General features: G+C 40.8%; 1 protein-coding gene across 2 annotated transcripts in view; it reads left to right on the forward strand.

Moving 5' to 3' along the window:
- Positions 1–17,890, forward strand: part of LOC110440759 (amine oxidase [flavin-containing]-like) — a 45,967-nt gene extending 28,077 nt beyond the window's left edge. For both annotated transcript variants that reach the window (XM_021483931.1, XM_021483990.1), the window contains exons 3-16: positions 564–658; positions 2,428–2,565; positions 3,238–3,342; positions 3,622–3,713; positions 4,463–4,604; positions 4,961–5,024; positions 5,483–5,571; positions 6,344–6,503; positions 6,769–6,865; positions 7,326–7,437; positions 7,959–8,056; positions 15,612–15,723; positions 16,177–16,239; positions 16,570–17,890. In XM_021483931.1, the coding sequence (XP_021339606.1) occupies positions 564–658; positions 2,428–2,565; positions 3,238–3,342; positions 3,622–3,713; positions 4,463–4,604; positions 4,961–5,024; positions 5,483–5,571; positions 6,344–6,503; positions 6,769–6,865; positions 7,326–7,437; positions 7,959–8,056; positions 15,612–15,723; positions 16,177–16,239; positions 16,570–16,713 (1,511 nt within the window). In that variant the 3' untranslated portion in view covers positions 16,714–17,890. The remainder of the gene's footprint in view (positions 1–563; positions 659–2,427; positions 2,566–3,237; positions 3,343–3,621; positions 3,714–4,462; positions 4,605–4,960; positions 5,025–5,482; positions 5,572–6,343; positions 6,504–6,768; positions 6,866–7,325; positions 7,438–7,958; positions 8,057–15,611; positions 15,724–16,176; positions 16,240–16,569) is intronic.
- The last annotated feature ends 4,354 nt before the right edge of the window (positions 17,891–22,244 follow it).

A 22,244-nucleotide genomic window follows, 5' to 3' on the forward strand; every position in this document is an offset into this window, starting at 1 on the left:
ATTGTATGTTTGTTATCGTTATATTGATTGTATGTTTGTTATCGTTATATTGATTGTATGTTTGTTATTGTTATATTGATTGTATGTGTGTTATCGTTGTATTAATTGTATGTTTGTCATCGTTATATTGATTGTATGTTTGTTATCGTTATATTGATTGTATGTTTGTTATCGTTAAATTGATTCTATGTTTGTTATCGTTATATTAATTGTATGTTTGTTATCGTTATATTGATTGTATGTTTGTTATCGTTAAATTGATTCTATGTTTGTTATCGTTATATTAATTGTATGTTTGTTATCGTTATATTGATTGTATGTTTATTATCGTTATATTGATTGTATGTTTGTTATCGTTATATTGATTGTATGTTTATTATCGTTATATTCATCGTATGTTTGTTATCGTTATATTGATTGTATGTTTGTTATCGTTATATTAATTGTATGTGTGTTATCGTTATATTAATTGTATGTGTTTTATCGTTATATTAATTGTATGTTTGTTATCGTTATATTAATTGTATGTTTGTCATCGCTATATTAATTGTATTTTTGTTAAGGTCTAGCGGCTGCTAAGCTGCTACACGAACAGGGATTGGACGTGGTTGTGCTGGAGGCGAGAGACCGTGTTGGGGGACGGACATATACTAAACATGTAAGTAGTGGCAAAGCATCCCAAACTATCCGAACCTTTAACAGAGGTAAAATTAATAAACTGTTGTGTCTAAACCGACTCGAACTGGTTATTAAAATAAAGAAAGAAATGGTGTGAAAACGAAACAAAAGCTAAATAAAAAATAAAATCCCTAAGACACGCTCAACAGGAAATCCGGGAGCGGTACCGATTGTGGCACTCGTTGTGATGCTTGTTGCAAAACCAACAAAATGCCTTCGGACACTGCAATCCCATTGTCGTAAATAGGGTCATTTTGACGAATGTGAAATTCATTCATCATAGATATCTGGTAAAATATATACCTCTAACGCCGATGTGATATAATCAAGATATTTCTCTCATAATGATTCCAATGAAGCCTTTACGCACGATGTTATTCGTAATAAAACTTAAACGTGGCCTAACGCAACGCTCAAAAGCACGTAATATATTGATCACTTAATATGATGTTTAACCATGAAGATTTTAAAATCAATTTTATGCTGAAATCCATAAATGTTTTCGTGTATGTTACTTGACATGATAATAGAACTGTTATACTTGTCAATGTTAGACGACTTCGGTACGTCGTTAAATCTAATATCATACGGACGGTTTGTGTTCGACATGTTGTCCTTATGCGGAATACACAACGCGTGCTCATTGACGAACATTAATTTGTAGTTTGCGACTTACGTACCTGTCAAGGAAAAATGCGGCAAAGCCTTCCATCAATTTCATGGAGCGGAAGTTGACACTGCGCTCCGTCCGTATTAGGGGAATACATGTCGGTACAAGACCTCGATTGTTTCTGCATCTAAATCAATAACGACGGAATATCTCTCTAAGTAAAACTCTGGGCCTGTCACGTATTTTATCCAGTTGAAGAGATCTGTCTTGGTTTAGATTGGTTTCTACTGTCGGATCGTGATAAACGTTCCAAGCTGAAACCTGTTTTTCAACACCGGCTGTGCTCGATGAGCACAGACACCAATGTAGCCCCCTGTATTATAGCTAATAAAACACAAACTCTGTTGGTAATGTAGTTTTTAATTGAAGACATTGAGAATGTCTTTCAACACTTTTGAGATTGTCAATTTCCTTTTTACTTAATAGTGAAATTGATTTAAAAGTAATTTTATTTGGAAAATCACAGCGTACAATAATATAAATACAAAATTTTTGAATATGTTCCTCATTACTGTCATGATATAACACAATCGTGTATGTAGGAAGAAGGCAATTGTGTTTTTATTTTGACATATTTACTTAATTGTTTTTAAACTAAATAATATTAATATTCGAAATAAGATTCACCAGTTTGGTATGAATGATAAAGACTAAATTTGTTTTGAACACAAACAAAAATTGAAACCTTATTTTGCGAGCTTTCAAAAACTTCCATTTCCTTTGTAAAAAAACAATGAGTGTAAATGACCGGTGTCTCGACTCTAGACAGCTGACATTTAATCAAGTTAAGTCAGTTGTAGTAGAGACATATCGCCCACTTGCATCTAATTCTGCAGGCAGTCAGGGGGACGGTAACATGTTTACCCATTCCGCCCCTTATTGGATGTTAATATGGGGTCATAATATTAATCAAACATTTTACGAACCGAAATTGATTCAAGTTTCAATTTTGATATAAATCAATAATATAAAAGTCAACATCTGTAAAGATTTGTCTTAAATTATGTACGACTTCCAGTAAAATTAGAATAACAATTATGCAAAAAATAAAAAATAAACATTTTACTCTCACATTGTAGAATGACGTCATCAACTACGTAGATGTCGGAGGGGCCTATGTTGGCCCTACGCAGAACCTGTTGTTACGTATGGCGGATGAATTTGGTGTCAAAACGTACCTGACCAATGAGGTGGAGGATCTTGTTATTTACAGGAAGGTCAGTTCCCTAGCTACGAAAGGCGTGCAAAAGGTTCATGTATGTACAAAAATAGCACAGTTTATCGTACAGATTATTGGATAACCAGGGCAAAAGGTAACAGCAATGGACCGTGTGTTTACCTAGTATAGAACGATGTGTATATAAATCATGTATACAGCCTTTAGCGCCACTAACCCATATACCACCAATTTCTAAACTGAGATTGGTTTTGTAGATTTCGTTCATCGACGTACAGTACAACTAGCGTGGCTGTCTTACCATATTCTATAACATACAAGTTATATAGGTGTAATCACATATGTGTAACTCCAACTATTTAGCCAGTGGTTTGGTGACACGTTCACATTTTGCTATTCTAAACTGTCTCCGCAAATCATCTATGACACCGTCTAGTCTCTAATAAGGGAGACGGACTGTGGTTAAACCTATGACATATTGTATAGAGAAAACAAATGTCAAAACTCGACCTTTCTGCTTCTGACTCATGGCTGTCACCACTGACAAATCAATTGTAAAGTTATCAGCAATGTTACAGCAATAGTTTCCCATTGGATATTTTAGGATTATAAAATCTGGTTTGATAGCATTATATAGTTTATATGAGTCTTTTTGTGAAATGTAGATTTGGTAATGTTGTTAATGTTTCGTGTGGTTTACTCTACACTAAAGGGAAGCAGCAGGCGATTTAAAGGGTCGTTCCCGCCCATGGGAGGATTTTTGGCACATCTGGATCTCCTCCAAGTCTTTAGAGTCGTAGATGAGATGGGCAGTGAGGTAATTCCAAAAGTCATTAGAAAACCATGTCAAAATAAAGTTACTGTTAGAAATTATTTTCTTATTTGTTCTAAACTGGAACATTCGTTAAGCTAGTTTCTAATAATTGTTCAGTTAAATAGAATTGAAAGGATTGGAATTTCACTCTGAATAAAACATAGGTTTCTTAGAATGTTATCAGGATAAAATATATATTCAATATTCTATGTGTGTGTATTGAATTTTCTAGTATGGTGGCACAATTGCGTTATTGTTTGCTGAATGTACATTGTATTACAGATACCGGAGGCTGCGCCATGGGATGCACCACACGCGGAGGAATGGGATAATATGACAGTCCAAGAATTCCTCAATAAATACGCCTGGACAGCGTAAGTTCCTATCTCCTTATATTTCTCCACGTGCCTTACTAGGTCATCTTCATTGTTATATCACTTCTTTTTCACAAAGGTAAATATTGATATCAATTTATGATAAATTGACAGACGGTAGGACCGATGGTTAATATAGGCAACGTAACAGGGGCAAGGATTTTTGGCTACTTATTGCCGACAAAATATATATGTTTTGAGTATATGGTAGTGGTTTTCTTAGTGTATTAAATTGGAGAACTGAAATTCTAGATCCTTAAAAGGAATGCATGTATAGCATTCTGTTCTGATTCTGATATCAAGATTAGATTATTAGAAGATACTTTAAAGCACATTAACATCTAAACAATTCAAATCGTAAATGTGTTTAAACTTGTAACCGTTCGATCTTTATAAGGTCAAATATCCGTAAAAAGATACGTATTGCATGTACTTGATAGATCTCTATTGAAAGGGTTATTACATATAACGTACATCTATTTTTTTGAGGTACTGTAAACAGCGAACACACTTAACTCCAGCATTATGGTATTTTTGTGACATTTTAAGAAATCTATTCAGCTATGTATAAATATATATGTACAATGGAGTGAAAATATCCATGTACATGATTTTGAAATGTCCGAGTCTCTCAGCTCATTACAATTATGCAAAAAACATCAAATATAATAAAGCAAAAGACTGTATACTTACATTACTATGTATAGTTGTATGTATGATATAGTTAGTGAATGTCTCCATTCTTGCAGTGCTGTGAAGAGGTTCGCAACAGGGTTCGTGAACCTGAATGTGACGTCAGAGCCGTACGAGTGTTCGTTGCTATGGTTTCTGTGGTACGTCAGACAGTGTGGAGGAACACATCGCATATTTTCAACGTCTAATGGGGGACAGGTAATGTCATGTAGCCATGTAATAATACATCGAATCGAACTAATTCTTTTATGGTTTCTGTTGTTTGATTCAATTTTTCAGTTACACATCCAAATGTATGTGAAGTTCAGATCTACTTTCACGAGCACGATCTTTAAACGTTTGATAACGGTGCTGTCAAGATTACAGACAATATTTACAAACTCTTGTAAAGATCCAAAGTACCGGCGTCAATGCAGAATGACCTATCATGCTCAAAGTTTTATGCATTTTTATACAGTGGCCTAGGTCATAAAGCACGTTAATTCCATGCTATTGAGTATGTGCTAAAACGTCACATCTCTTGGTTCTCTTCCCTCCATGTTCTTCGTGAATAGGAGCGGAAATTTGTCGGCGGTTCACAACAAATCAGCCAACATATAGCGAGGAAGCTCGGAAAGGGTTTGTATAACTTATTATACAAAAATGGTGTTGCATACTGTCCTTTGCGATAGTTGTTTCCTTATTTTGATATGTGGTATATTCATGTACTATATGTCGATAAATAGTAACAGGAATGTAACTGAATATAACCACTTTAAATCTGTTAGGTTTCTAAGATACTATGGTTTCAAGCAGTATTCATTGGACAAATATCATATTACTATCTGTAAGTGATATGTTTCGATATCAGTGTTGTTAAAAATATACCCTGTGTTTGAATGGTAATATGTCTTTGCAAATTGTATAGGTCTGTACTTTTTCATGTATGATTTACAATCACAATATCATATAATGGATTTTAATGTTTTCCATACATTGCAAAGCACATTACATCAAGTTCAATGTAACATTATATAAGGAACATCGTTGAAACAAATTTCTCATATGTAACTTTTGTTTTCCTGTCATTATTTCAGATAGGGTGTTACTGTCGAAACCAATCTGTCAGATCAAGCAGGAGCAGAGTACTGTGAAGGTCATTGACATCCACGGCAACAAATATCAGGTAAAGCACATTAATACAGCAGTGATCATGTTATCAGGTTTATACTAGTGATTTCTTTTTACTAATGAATCTTAATTCTTAGACAGATATCATCAAGGCTAGAAAACAGACAATGTCTGTGTTACACGAGCTGAATAACGAAGTAAGTCATATGCACGATACAATCTACAGTCAGAAGACTGTTCTTAGCAGTCACAGCGTCAGCTGTGATAAGGTGGACACTGTCAGATTAGATCATTTCATTTCAAATATATTTTATTGATTAAACAAAAGGATTGAGCAACAGAGTTTGTCTATATAATCTATATAAGATATAGATCATCTTGGTTAATCACGGGAAACAACATTGATGATATGCACTTTTCAGAATTTTGCGATAGGAATGGATATTTCAAACATCATAGCCAGGAAAGACGTAACGTTATGTTTTTTTTCAAATAAGGAATAATTGATAATTGATAATTGATAACACGGCATTTTCTTCATGTTGTGTTGTGTACAATACGATATGCTTGATGCATGTTCTATGAGCGATTATATCGCCTGTCCGGCCTGTCCCAGCCCTGAATCATAGCAAGGCATATGTATAATGATTTGTGTTGGTACCTACATGTTTATGGTACATATGTTGATATGTTATGTTTGGAAAATTTTAAGTAACATTCTCTACTATGTTATCCTTGAAATATAATCCGTATTTTACAGTTTCTTTGTTTTACTTGAGTACTACGTTTAAGTGTCCATAATGACAATGACACCATCTTAATTTCAGGCCAGCTATGTGATAAGTGCCGTACCTCTACCACTACAAAGTAAGATAACCTTTGACCCTCCTCTACCTACCCTACGTAATCAGATGATACAGAGAGTGCCCATGGGATCTGTGATCAAAACCTTTACCTACTATAGTAAACCGTTCTGGCGGGAGCAAGGTAAATCATACCTTCTTATGAAGCCTGACAGAAAAAAACAGTACAAAATGATATGTATATATAATATGTACACAATACACAATTCTTAATAAAAAATCTGAAAAACATGTATCCTTTAAAACACGCATTTAAAACAAATTAGGTGTATTTGCAATTGCTTTATCGAAAAAATAGACGCTAATCGAAATCCCAAAATGATGTCAAATTCATTTTTGAGAAAAAAATGATGTTTCGAATATTGAGAGATGATCTTGATTCCTAACAGGTTACTGTGGATCAGCGATGATTGACGATGACGACTCAATAATCAATTACACTCTGGATGACGTCAAACCGGAAGGCGGCAAGCCCGCTCTCATGTCGTATGTCTGTCTTTTAATCATTACTCAGAGTATTTTTCCTTTAGAAATGCATGCGAAGTTTTGCTTTTTAATTTATTTAAGGGTCATAAGATAAATTATTTGTTCAGAGGAAGAAAACGTTAACGATAAACACTTACTAGATCTGGGCTGGTACATATAAGTCGTTTTGCAATCGTTGCTATAGCTAGTTTGTATTATTAAGTTAATCCTAAACATTTTGTTCAATACCTAATTATAATGTTTTCGTTCTCCTTCTAACATTTAATTGAAACAGAAGGTAGTGAATATAAGCAAATTTTGCCACATGCTCGGTTGCCTTGTCGGTAAAGCCGACTTTAAATCGAGCCTATCTATGCATTAGTTACTTGTATTGCAGCTTCTTTTCCTTTGTTGTATGTTTATTATTTAGAGTATCACTAAGAATTTAAATGTATAGGGGAAAGTGTTAATATTTTACTAGGTTTGTTCTCGCTGATAAAGCCAAAAAGTTATGTAACCTGACGGCAGAAGACAGAAAGCAGAGAATTTCTGAAATGTACTCAAAAGTATTCAAAACAGAAAAAGCACTGCACGTAAGTATGAAAGCGTAAGATCCTTTCATGAAAAGAAACAGAAACATACTCTGATATTGCTCAGGAAATGATATATTTTGTAAATACATTGGATGAATGATATCATACAAAAGTTAAACTTCGTCTGTACTGCCAGATTCGTAGCCTTGGAGAATGCAATTCTGATATAATAATGGTACAATATGCAATCACCTTATTAGTTACTTTACATCAAGATATATTTCCTGTTTTGTAGTGACGGGTGTTAGTTTCCGTACTATTAAAATTGAACAAATTGCATAATATGCTTGTTTCACGATATGACTCGACGCATTCTTGTTAAACCGACAAAACTGTAACGGAAACCTTGTCATCTAGTACAAATGAAACAGAAATAGGTAACACTATTTTCTCCTTAATATCAAATATACACTATGTCAAAAGGCATCAAATGTGATTATCACAAAGTAAAATATTGCGATATATCGAGAGGTTGCCGAAACCCTAATACTGACTAGACTTCATTGATTCCTTAACTCCAGCCTATCCACTATGAGGAACATAACTGGCTCGCCGAACAATGGTCAGGTGGATGTTATACTGTAATGATGCCACCAGGCTTTCTTACCAAGTTTGGAAAGTAAGTAAATTCTAATTTATGAAACAAGTGTCTTAAAACATCTTTTTCAGGGTTATATGATGACATGTGTGTATTGATGCAATTTTTAGGATAAGAAATATATATTTCATTTGTTATATTGCAGTAACTACGAATATGCAATAAAGCATAGGTTGAACGCAATATTATGTTACCTGGTCCTAACCAAGGGAGAGCACCAAATGCTATCATTAACAGTTACAATTTGTTTACGTTAACGATTAAATCAAGAAAGAACAAGCCTTCTAAAAACAATGTCTGGAAAACTGTTCATGTAGTTTAGTTATTTTTGAATGTGTGTTGGTTATTGTGTCGTTTAAAATATATTCATTGAAAAGCAGTATAATATATTTCATTACAAAACATTTAACGCAGGCTTTCAAAGGTGTTGTAAAATGCTCATTATACTTAATTCTAAATGATAACGACGCAGATGAGACAGTCAGTTATCACGACCTGCAAAAGAAGCAAGAGGGCGTCGCGTTGTTAAAAAACATGAAATTGAGGTTTCTCTTGTGAAAACAATTTCTATTATAAATACTTACCACAGTCATTATAATGCATATTCCAACCTTACTTGGCTCTTTACATACGTAAATAAAGAATTTTTCCCCCCATGGGGAACCCCTGGGAAACCCACCAATCAGACGGCAGTATTCACGCACGTGATTTAAGACACGAAGCCATGCTTCCCACTTCATAATTCCAAAGCCCAAAAAAGTGAGAGCCAAGGAGACAAGGGGAGGCTGGGAGGGAACTCACCTAATGACTGTGGTAAGTATTTATAATAGAAATTGGTTTCACAAGAGAAACCTCAATTCTATTTCAAAATACGTTACCACAGTCATTATAATGCGAATTCGACTTACCGCAGTGGTGTCTCCGTGGAGCGATGAAGGGTTCCAACAATAGGACCCATACCCCCGGAGGAAAAATTCAAAATACCCTTTCCTTTTGTGACACAAAGCCTGATTACGACCAGCGTTCCGGATCACGCGGAGAAGACATAATGAGGCTTATGCAAAAGAAGAGGGAGGACAGACAACGGACTGGGCAGCCACAAGAGGGCCCAAAGAATACAATCCGTCAGACTGTCCCGACAAAGATCGGAGATAGAACTCCGTAAACGTAGAATGACCCCTCCAAACAGCAGCTGTCATGACCTCAGCGTAAGAAGAACCATTAAATAAGGCCCACGAAGTAGCTAAAGCGCGAACCTCATGAGCCCTAACCCCTGACACCCGCAAGGACTGATCCCCTGCCGACTCATACGCAGCTCGAACAGTCTGAACAATCCAGCGTGAGATGGTCGCTGCAGAGATATCAGAGCGACCGGGCTGGAGAGACTGGAACAGCCGAGACGAGTGTCCCGCCCCCCCCTCTGTTCTGGCCAAGTAGTAACGCAAGGCCCGAACTGGGCAGAGCAGGCGATCAGGACAATCCCCATCCAGAGTTGAAGCCAAAGAAGGGATAACCACAAGCCCTGGGGTGAAACCGGGAACCTGGTTCTTAGCTAAAAAGGAGGGATCAGTGGTCACCGAGACCGAAGAATGGCCAGCCGAAAAACGAAGGCAAGAAGAAGATCTGCTGAAAGCATGAATCTCGCTTCTGCGGCGACCGGAAGCAAAGGCTATCAAGAACACAGTCTTGAAAGTAAGAAACTTCCGATCTGTCGACTGGAGGGGCTCGAATGGCGCCCTTAACAAGGAATCTAGCACAAGTGCTAAATTCCACCTAGGGACCAATTGCCGTGAACGAGGCTTCTCAATGTAGAAGCCCCTAATGAGAGCCGACAATGAAGCGTCCGAGCCCACTGACTTGCTACCATAGAAAGCCAGCACACTAGCAATGGCTGAACGATAGCCTGCAATAGTTCCCGGAGACAGACCTTTGTCCCTGAACAGAGACAAAAGAAAGTCAGCTACAACGGGAACAGAGGCAGAGACTGGATCAATCGACCGTCCGACACACCAATCACCGAATGCGGACCATCGAGATTGGTAGACGGCGGAAGACGAAGGTCTAAGTGATCCTGCGATGCGAGTTGCAACTTCTCGAGAAAAGCCCGTCTGAGTGAGCCTTCCCGAGATAGCATCCAACCGTGAAGGTGGAGCCGTTCCGGTCCCGAGTAGAACTGTCGGGACCTCGGTTGAGACAGCAGATCCCACAGGGGTGGGATGCTGCGTGGGAAGTCCACCGACAGCCGAAGCAACAGAGGAAACCAAGGTTGTCGAGGCCAGAGCGGTGCAACCAGCAACACAGTACAAGGGTGTAGAAGGATCTTTTCCAACACCCTGCCCACCAGATTGAAGGGAGGAAACGCATACGCGTACATTCCCGACCAGTCCTGGGATAGAGCATCCACCGCCATGGCCATAGGGTCTGGAACCGGAGACACAAATGTAGGGAGTCGAAAGTTCAGGGCCGTGGCGAACAGATCCACATGGGGTCTGTCCCAAACCAGGCAAAGAGACCGGAACACCGAACGCTTGAGGGTCCATTCGGTGAGAACCGGGCTCCGAGACCGAGACAGAGTGTCGGCCAGAACATTCAGACGACCTGGAAGGTGCCTCACCGTGAGATCGAGACTGATCTCCTGACACAGCAACAGGACCTGGGTGGATAAAGCACACAGAGCCGGGGAACGGGTGCCCCCCTGGCGCTGCAGATAAGCCACCACAGTGGAGTTGTCTGTAGCCAGACAAATGGCCTTGCCCTGCAGGGAGGGTCGAAGACCCCGAAGGGCCAACAGAACAGCACGCATTTCCAGAACATTGATGTGTTCTGAAAGCTGTTCCCCTGACCACACCCCCGCCGACGTCTGACCGGAAAGGTATGCACCCCAACCGGTCATGGACGCGTCGGTGTAAAGGGTCATAGCAGGAGATGCCCGAACCAGAGGAACTCCTGCCAAGACATTGCTCTTGAGAGTCCACCAACGAGCTGATTCCTTCACCGACTCCGGCAGAGGAATGTACACATCCCACTGTCGAGACGCCGGAGACCAAACTGACAGAAGGAACAGCTGGAGCGGACGGATGTGAAGCCGACCCAAGGGAACCACATCCGCCAATGAATTCAGGTAACCGAGGAACCGAAGGAACCATCGGACCTGAATTCGCTCCACACCGACCAGAACGGAGACCAACAGAGAGGCCTTCTCGAACTTGGACACTGGTGGAAGGACAAACCCCAGATCGGTTCTGAACCGATAACCGAGGAAAACAAAATCTTGAGAGGGGAGAACCTCCGACTTCTCCCTGGAAGGGATGAACCCTAGGCGGCACAGAACGCCCAGAACCGACCTCGTGCTCCGGGACAGGATAACTGGATCCACTTGGAGCAACAGGGAGTCGTCGAAGTAGATGTGTGCATCTACCCCGAGACTGTGGAGGTGCCCCACTACTACCTGCAACAACTTGGTGAAAACCAAGGGGGCCGTAGTGAGGCCGAAGGGCATAGCGCGAAACTGGTAAACCTTCTGCTCGAAAGTGAACCTGAGGAACTTCCTGGCCGACCTCCTGACCGGGATGTGAAAGTAAGCATCCTTCAGATCGATGGACGTAGCCCACATCCCTGGACGCACTGACGCAATGATGCGCCGTGGCGTTTCCATCTGGAAGTGCGGGGAATCGACATACGTGTTGAACGTACTGAGGTCGATAATAGGCCTCCAGGCACCGGACTTCTTCTTCACGAGGAAGACCCGGGAGTAAAACCCTGGAGACCACTGGTCCCGTGAAAGTTCTTCGATCGCGCCCTTCGCGATCATGGCTTGAACCTCTGACCTGAGAGCCTCCACCTTTCCCGGATCGGAAGGAGAAGGGAAAAAGATAGGCTCTCGCGCCAGAGGTGGATCCCGAAGAAGCGGGATGCAGAGACCCTTGGACACAACCCCTAGGGCCCAACTGTCTGAAGTGATTTCTTTCCACTGAGGAACGAAATGGGACAGCCGACCGCCTACTGGCAAGTCCGGAAGGGGCCAATCTAGCCCTTCCCAAACCACCTCGGCGGAGCCTCCCGCGCCCAAGGACGTGGGAGCGGCCACAGACAGTGGACAAGGAGTTTGCAAGGGCAAGGAAGAGTCAGGAACCCTTCCTACCTCTGGAAACTTTGCCTTTGCCTCGACCCCTATGGGAACCCCTACCGCGGAAGGAAGATTTCCGACGTTCTGCCGGAGCGGAAGTCGGAGGGGCAGACTGCTGCTGAAAAGCAGTCGTCTTTGCCCTCTTCCTCCTACGCCTGGAGGAGCCAGAAGCCTGCCTCTTCCTGCTAGCGCCCTTGCCTGCGGAATTGTGGCGTGCATCCTCAGATGCAAACGGGTCCAACCTCATCTCAGATTGCACTGAGGGAAGGACCCCGCCAAACAAATCCTCGCCAGTCAAGGGAGCCTCCAAAAGGGTAGCCCGATAGGAATCGCCGACTGGCAGTCCAGAAAGGACCGACAACCGGCGGGCAACAACAAGGTGTGACATGGCAGCCGACAGTAAGGCCATCGCATCAAGATGTGCCTTGCAAATTGCCTGGCTGAGGCGCTCCATCAGTCCAACCTTGCTGGGGAGCTGCTCCACCGACTTGCAGCTCGCAGCCAGCAACGCAGAAGTAAACCAGTCTGCGTAGGACAGAACATGGAGAGCCAGCCTAAGGAGACGCTCCAACTTAGAGTGCTCCCTAGGCCCCATCACAACCTGGTCAACACAGCGTCCCGGCCACTTATCCAGATCCCTCTCAAGGGAAACAGAATTAGGGGCCAAGACTGGGTCGTGGATGCGGTACGTATCTGCAGCTAAATCTGCGATGTCCGCAACCACGACCTGTAAAGCCGAGAGGGAAAAAGGCTTGCGAGCCTTGCTCACCTTCTGCTTTAATAAAGCGTTGACCTGAGCGAGGGACGAAGCCACGCCTCGTCCCTCCGCAAGAGACCTAGCAGAGGCCGAGGAGGCAGATGCTAGGGGAGGCAACATGCTCTGAAGGAGCGAAGTGCGCTCCGGGACGGCCGAATCCGTGGAAGGGCGTGGGCAAACCCCGTCCCCCAGAAGCTTCATAACTTCTGCACGTAAAGTGCGAAATGAAGCCGAAACCTCTGGAGGCACCGGATCAGCATCTCGGGGCCGGGATTGGGACACATCAGAAGGGCCTTCTGAGTCCAACCCAGACGAATCCAACGACTCTAAATCAGAGTCAGTAAACTCGCCGACTCTATCCTCATCCCGAGTCTCCGTAAAATTGGAGCAACCAGGAGAGCCCCGAAGAACGTCCCTCTCATCACTAGGAGAGGCACCCGCCGAATCCACCTCCATCAACGTCGCCCTCCGGGGAGGGGTGCGAGGAGGGGAAAGAGAACGTGACCTACCCGAGGGAACTATCGGGGCAATCGATAGTCCCTGAGGAACAGCAGGAGCAGGACCACAAGACCCTGGAACCTGCTGTAAGGTAGGAGTTGACACCGGACAGCGGAAGTTACTGGTAGACTCAAATTCCAAAATAGGAGCTCGAGCCAACGCAGCACGACCAGCAGCCCTAGCATCACGCGGTCTCTGCCTGACTGAACCGGCAGCAGAAGCTGGCCGGGAGCGCGAACGCTTGCGCGAACGGCTCGGTGGCGGATGGAGGGGGGGCCCCATCGCCGCAGGCAAGAAGGCGGGGGGGGCATATCCAGGCTGGAAACCCATACCACCCTGGGGTGGAGGGGGAGCGGCTGGAAAAGCCCCCTGCTGGGAGAAACCCCAAGACTGCCCATAGGCGGTCGGTGGTTGGGGCGGAGCATAAAAAGGAGCCTGTTGACCCCAATGAGCTCCATTCCCACCCTGCAAATAGGTGGGATAAACCAGGGAGGACCCTGGAACAGAGCCACCAACCTGATGCCCGAAACCGGAGGCAGGACCGGTTTGGGGGGGCGGGGTAGGGAACCTAGGGCCACCTACACACCCGCCGCCATAAGCCACACCTGGCTGACCTGACCAACTCCACCCAGACTGACCTACAGCAGGGCCAAAACCTGTAGGGCCAGTAAAACAAGCCCCACCAGGGGAGCAGCGTGCACCGGCAAAACCAAACGCAGCTGCGCTGGCACCTACCATAGGAAAACCTGGGGAGGAGGCACAAGGGATAGAGCTGGAAGCATAGGTTTTTACACCAGTGCTCACACCACCGTAAAATCCAGCCGAGGCTAGCGAGGCCGAAGCATCACTAACCACCGGACCGGGCAGCAAATGCTGCACAGTGGTGGACGGCGTGCTAGACGCCATCACCACGCCAGGGGCTACATCAGGGATGCAAGGAACCCCGGGAGCAGACAAAACTGCCGGGGGCCGGTCTCCGACAACACCAACACCCTCAGGAGTGGAGCGGACCGGCAGGAGGCCACCAACAGAAGCATCCGCTGACACAACATGGCTGGCCTGTTTAATATTCCCAAGGGAATGTTGGGCCACCTGCCCTCCCACCACAAATTGGGAGAGAAGGCCGCCCCCCTGTCCCCTAGTCACCGTGGTGACCGGGACAGAGCCCAAACCCTCACCCACGTCGACCGACAAAACGGAAGGCGGGGTGAGAGAAAGGTGCGGGTCCAAAGAAACAAATTGTTTCCCAGCGGCCCCGGTACGGGTCGAAACCGCCGACACGAACCCCAGGGAAGACTCGACAGAGGTCGGAATTCCGCTGGTGCTCTCCGAGGGCTTAGGCCTAGCTTTAGCCCTCGCCCCACCCCTACCGCCCCTCCTACCCGACTTACCTGCACGCCCTCGCGGGCGGGGAGAACCACCGGTAGGAGTCGGCTGCCAGGCACGGCAAATTTCACACGGCTGCTCCAGAGAGCAAGACCGACAGCCAGGACAGTAAGGGTGGGGGTCGGAAGCCTCAAAAAAATGACCCCCAGGACAGCGCCTTTGAGAAGGAGGAGTCTCCATCTCAACGTAAACAAACCGTCAAAAACGCGAACACGTGGCCGGAGCCTGGTCGCAAAACGGCGCAAAATAAAGCAAAAAGCTTAATTAAAACAAAATAAAGTTAACTAGTTATAAAGGATACGTAAATGTATGGGTACAAACAACGCCTGTTGTAGTTGGAACCCGTAGACACCAAAACACGTCCGTAAACACGGCCGGCTGAAGGAATTATGAAGTGGGAAGCATGGCTTCGTGTCTTAAATCACGTGCGTGAATACTGCCGTCTGATTGATGGGTTTCCCAGGGGTTTCCCATGGGGGGAAAAATTCTTTATTTACGTATGTAAAGAGCCAAGTAAGGTTGGAATATGCATTATAATGACTGTGGTAACGTATTTTGAAATAGAAACCTGAATTAGACCGATCAGTAAAAAAATTATCTCGTTAACCGCCCCGCCAATTAATGTAATTCTTGTCATAAACTAGCCAAGATAAGATAAAGCGAATGGTGATTTGGTTGCTTTCTAGAACATATAAGACGAATTTATGAACTTTAAAACCTCAACTGGATGGCATTTCTAAAAATTCCCACACCTATTGTTATATTCATGATGCCGTGTTAAAAGAGAACATAATAACATCATTATTTAGGGAGATGCGCCGCCCGTTCGACAGGATTCACTTTGCGGGGACCGAGACCGCCACAGCTTGGTCAGGGTACATGGACGGTGCGATACAGGCCGGAGAACGATCTGCAAGGGAGGTAAATAGCATCTGGCATTTGCACATGTATACTGTATTTACTGCTGATACTTCATAGAAGCATGAATTTTACTTATATTTCGTTTCGTTCAAAAGTTAAATAACATTTTTTCTATGTATCAAATATAACTAGTGATACTATATGGGGCTCCATTATTAATCAGAGGTTTGAACGTTATTATTTAATCGATCTATTTGCGTATGCATTGTTCTAAAATGTTTACACTATTTTCAATTTCTGAGACCTTTGATATACTTTATCAATTTAACTACTTTTAAAAAATATTTAATGACTACTGAATGGTTTTTTTTATAATATAGAGTGTATACATTTTCTGTTTGATTATCATGCTATCGGATGTATTTCATGACAACCCTTTTGTTTGTGATTATCGATAAAATCACATTAGATATCAATGGAATTAATAAACGAGTTATCTCCCCTTTATCCTAGATCCTGCATCGGCTTGGCAAAATTAGTGAGAATCAGATTTGGATCACAGAACCAGAACATAAGGTATTGTTAAATTTCACAATATCGATTATTCTTTTTGTGTATCATAAAATAAATTCATCGTATAATGAATTTAACAGTATTTTCTCATTGCAATGTATATTGTGTTGCCATTGAATGTACATATACTTTAAACGCATTGGTTATTGTCAGATAAAATTCATATCATTTCTGTTGAAAAATGTATCAATATATTTGCATAAATTTAACTCAACGATTGAGAGTTGGTCGTCCCGTGCATATAACTGGAGCTAGTAAGTTGTTGAGATAGATATTTTAACAAACAATCGCTATTTTATCATTATTAAAGCTTCGTGTTCCCTATATTTACAGACGGTACAACCTAGGCCGTTCGAGACAACCTTTTGGGAGAGGAACTCGCCAAGTGTCGGTGGATTCTTGACGTTCGTGGGTCTTGTGTCTGCCGTGTCTTCAATGGGGGTCGGGGTGTATTTATACACCAAACATTCGCAATGAAAGCGTCAGTAATTGCCTCAATAGCATATCCTAAATGTTCATATCAACGTAATGTACAAAGATTGTCAATAAAACCATCAGATCGAAATATCAAGATAGTTTTTATACGGAATGGTTTAGAGAAATATTCTAATACACAAACTGAGTTACTATTTTTGCGAGATAGTTATAATACAATATCGTATTTATCTTAATGTTGTCTCAGTGTTGTCATGGCAATTTCAGATGTAAGTCAGTTTACTATTAAAATCACCATTGATTAGTATGTTGCAAAATATGCAAATGTGGTACCAGCACACCGGTGTGTTGGTGCGGGACCTATGAGATGGATTACTAATGCCACGTTTTTCTTTCAACATCGATGCCACTAAAATACATTTATTGATGGCATGGCGTTAATTTATATGACATGGACATTTTGATTCCATCTAGGATATTTCAATTTTACAACTAACGTGTAATGGTATTGTACACAGTGAAAGTGGTTAGACCAATTTAATTTCTTTTACATGGTTATATAAACATGTTTTATAACAATTGAATACTGTCAGACCCGCTCCATGAGTAGGTGTAAGAGTATGATTTTAATGGACGAATAATGTTTGAGTATGTATGTTTCTTATAGTGGTGGGCAGAGACCCGTGAAGCAACTATGGATATTTACATATGAAGTAATACCATTTAGAAAACCTATTTATATAATTTAATGAATAAATAATATATCTGCGATACCGTGCAATATACTCAATGAGTATAAAAATATCCGTATTTGGCCGAGATGCCTTTAAGTAATGAGGGGTCACTACATCACCATGCTGTATGACAATAGCTCATACATTTAGATAAAAAATATTCCCCAATTCCAATTTCAGATAGTCAGTTGCTGCGGTTAGCAACCAGTTTAAATAAGATTTATGAGAGTTATTATTTAATTCCCGCTTTATTACCTACATACGATGTGATAACGTTTGGTTGTAGATACAGCTATGTTTGTGCTTAGTTGCAGGTTGTGGAGCATTGATGCATCCATGTATTCATCGCTTGTACCACACACCTAGATGTATGCCAGGTTGTATATTTGTAAACGTTAGTTTGATAGGTCATGATACTAGTATTTACCATTGTCCTGTTTGGTAATGTTCTGAAAAAAAAGCTAAATAAATAAACATTGAATTGGTGGCCTTGTAATGTTGCTTTTTATTTGATATTGTGATTATTTGTCATTTTTTGTCAGCGTGTTTTTACTGTTTGTATCTCTCTTTACCTTTTCCCTAGATGACATCAATAATTTCCAATGTATAGAAATCTTCACCAGTAATGCTACAAAGGAGTGCGATATGTGTCTCCAATTTGTTTTTTAAGAATCATGATGTTCTTTAAACATAAACGAACAGATTAGTGAAAGCAACAACATGTACATAAACCTCGTCCGCAGTTGATAATCCAGTCATCATTATTCACAGTAGATAATCCAGTCACCTTCAGTCCAAGTAGATATTTCAGCCATGTTCAGTCCAAATAGATAAAACGGCCTTCTTCATTCCAAGTAAATAATCAATTCATCTTCATTCCAAATAAAATGCCAAGCCATCTTCATCATTCCAAGTACCTTCGTTCTAAGCTGAAGTTGCAGGATTGTGACAAAGCTTGATTATTGGAATAGTTTCATATCAACAATTGACCGATCTTCCCTCTGTCCGAAAATAAATGGCAATACTTTGACAGTACTGGATTAACTGGACCCTCTTGTTCAGACAAGGCTATATCTAACCGTCATTATAAACATTGTTTTGATAACATTATCGTGTGATGCAATATTTCAACAAGGGATAAAACTTAGCTAAACACACGTATGCGGGACAAGACATGTTATTTTATCTAAATAGAGCAGTAAAAAACAGGAATAGCTCACGTAACATATATCAAGGCATGTCATTTCAATATATAAGTGACACACATTAAATAGTGAACGACTTTTAGCATACATGCATTACATTCATAATGTAAATTATATCCATAAATTGAACGATGACGTTATAGATTAACAATGACCAACTAATGGTTATTGGGCGTTTTAGATATATTAATGTATATCTCAATATGCTATACTTTTTCTAAATTTATTTATGAAAGGACGAAACCCACGATAAACTGTATATGCTATTTTTAGACGACATAAAGGTCAGGCAAAGTGTCCACGTCTACCAGCATGCCAAGGTCAAACCGTCCTTCATCTCATGACCGACCGACTATCTCTATATTATACAACTGGCTGGATACGGTACAGATGAGGCAACAGAACATTAAAACATAGCCTGTTTAAAAACCAAATTCATTTTTTTGCAGTTACACTCTTTGCTCGTCAAAGGAAACAGATATTTTCGAAAGCTCGCAAAGCAAGGTTTTAATTCATGTTTGTGTTTACAAATTCCTATTCCTCACCCACATCTAACACCAATCGGTAACTCCATTATCACCAAAAGGGATATTATTGGTTAATGGTTGATTTTTGTCAAAGACTGTTTATATTAAGGGCTGATATTTCGCGATAGTGTCATAACCGAGAGCTGCATATTTACCAGTGAAGCGACGATTTAAAATTACATTAGTTAGGCCAATTACCGTGAAGAAATTTTAGAGGACATCATTTGTCGCATTGATTTTAATGAGAACAGAAATAGGTCCAGGGCTGGTTTACTTTGTAGTGAGTTTTTGTCTGAAACAGGGGCTTGGGGAAATAAATAGCCATGTGATAATAAGCAGTGCTCAAGATTGTGACGTACATTGTATACAGATGGTTCCAAATCAGATCTATTCAGTAGCATTATGATACAAAACGTACCTGTAAAAGGGTACGATAAACGGTCCAACCAAGCGCTAAAATGTGTCCGATAGAGGTATAGTGACGGGCTGTGATAGCTTATATCGAGCGTGCGAGTGAGGGTCTGGCCATTACATAGATGTGTGTTGAATCAAAGGAGGCGTACTTAAGGGTTAATGTAACCATGGGACACTAGGTGTAAAACAAACGCCTTATTTAGAAGTAAGATCGACCGTTATATTGGGAAAGATAAATTTCGTGTAATGTCCAATGGCACATGACACCTAGTTACTCTATCAGGCCTGACCATCATAATATACATATGAGAAGTGTTTGTTCGCAGATATAGGCTGATATGACTGTCTGGAATGTAATCTACGGTAAAAAAAACAAACATATCCCATGCATTTATGATTTTTATTACTATTCAACACGTTGTAAATTTCTTATAAGTTTACTAAAATTTCAACAAATTGACAGATAAATATTTGGTTACGCACCCCAGAAAACATAATAACTTCCATATTTTCCTTCTTTTTTTTTTTTCAGAAAACATAAAAAGGAAATACGGAAGTGTGAGGTAACTCAACTCGAATCGATCCCGTTTTTTCTTTTGGTTTGTACAGAATTCTTTCATTGATAGTGTAGTTGTAAAACATATGCTGCAGTGCAAATGCTCAATTCGTGCTACAGACACTAACGTCTACTTATTACAGGTATATGCTCAATTAGAAAAACCTTAATTTAGGCAAACGGCGTTATTATAAGAGAATGTAGTATTTTTTTAAGTATGCTTTTATTAAATCTGCGATGAATTACTTATTTGAAAATAATCACATTATACAAATCATTAATAAAACTAACTTTTATAGAAAACCATAAACTACTGAAATGTAAACAAATCCGTAACGCAAAGTCATTATCGATGAAACGAGGCAAACTATGGGCTACAGACATATTGAAACAGCGGCCCTTAAGTAAGCACACGAAGAATTAGACAAGGCGTTCCAGAAGGGTAAACATCCCCTGCTTCATCGACGATAACCGCCATTTAAACCAAGGTAAATTCCATGTCATGTCACGTTCTCAAATAGTGTCCCATGTTAGTAACAACGAAGCCTCAAGGAACACCAAAAAAATCCATGTTAATATCGTAAAATCTTTATTATTAGATCATACACAATGATTCGTGGTAGAATTACATAAAATAATTATATATATATATATATATATAGCTTTAATATTTGCTTGAATTTCTCACAATCACATTTGTGATCCGGTGAATATCAATTTCTATATAAAGCCTATATGAAAATATCCTGCAACCTGTCCCAGCGCATGCACAGTAAGACCGGAACGCTATCTGTCAGACGACAACAGAAAATGGCTGCTGGCGAACGGTTCGCCTTCGTTACATCTGAAAATGTCCAAAAACAACTCTGAAGATTAAGATGCTGTTAACACAAAAAGACCACCAGACTGTCCTCCATGCTTATCTTAAGGAAAAGAACCGTGACGATGTCTTCAAAAGCTACGATGCCGAACTGTTGAATTCAACCTTGGCGAAATTTTACTCGGACAACCTTGATTTTTAGCTAAATTAATCGTTGAAATATAATAAAACATTTATCGGCTTTTGTCCTGGTAAATATGATGTGATTTGAACTTGAAAAAGTGATGATTACCTCGGCTTCGCCTCGCTTAATATCATCTTTCAAGTTCATATCACATCTTGTCATATGACTGGTGCTAATTCCCAGCCCTGATTGGAGGAGCGACGTCATGTGACGAGTCTGTGAATATTGTTCATACCAGGTTCGTAAATCAGGGATAGACCTCACCTGAAGTCCATAATTGTATAATATTCACCAGCACAAACGTCCTTAATGGTATACTGACTTATAATTAGTAGCATATGCATTCACCTGAACCAGTAATCATCCTTTGCTATGCATATGCTGTTCAATCGAATATCGAAAGACTAATTGTTGTGGATATGTCTATCATTTGGTAAAAACATTGTTTTGAAAGTAAACATGTCCATTACCACAACCATGTTCCGTAAGATAACAAACTTTCACTTGGAATTGGATGCTGAAGTGTATGTAAAACACAGTCGGACTCATTTTACATGTAATTTATCATATATTCGTATTCTATGTGACGGCTTTAATCTATTTAAATTGAATTTCAATGAAACTTGAAAATACAAAATAAGGGTATACTCAAAGAACCTAAATACTTACATGATCAAATGTTTAGGACCTTGACAATAAACAGAGGCTAACCTATGTTTAAGTGTGCTGACCAATGTCCGATATACATGCCAGCTCCCTTATGCTGAGCCGTGCATGATATCTACAGTACACATGTGATATGTCTATCTGTATTTGTTAACATTCAGGCGACCCTGTACACACGTGTTCCTCAGACGATTTGTACAACACATAATACATTACAATACAGTATCAGTCGTACTACCCTTTCACTGATGTTGTTCTGATAAAATGAGCTTTAAAACAGTTCCGTTACTGAATAAAATGCGTTTTTAGTGAGCAAATATATAAGAAAAACATTGCAAAACTGAAAAGTAATATTTGCATACCTAGCAAGCTTATCAGCGCATGATTGATAGTTAATAAGAGGTAAAACGTACACAAAAGGAGTAAAAGTGGCATTGCGAAGAAACAAAAGAAAGAAATCGGACCTC

This window comes from Mizuhopecten yessoensis, unplaced genomic scaffold, assembly GCF_002113885.1.
Source record: "Mizuhopecten yessoensis strain PY_sf001 unplaced genomic scaffold, ASM211388v2 scaffold213, whole genome shotgun sequence".
Taxonomy (NCBI): domain Eukaryota; kingdom Metazoa; phylum Mollusca; class Bivalvia; order Pectinida; family Pectinidae; genus Mizuhopecten; species Mizuhopecten yessoensis.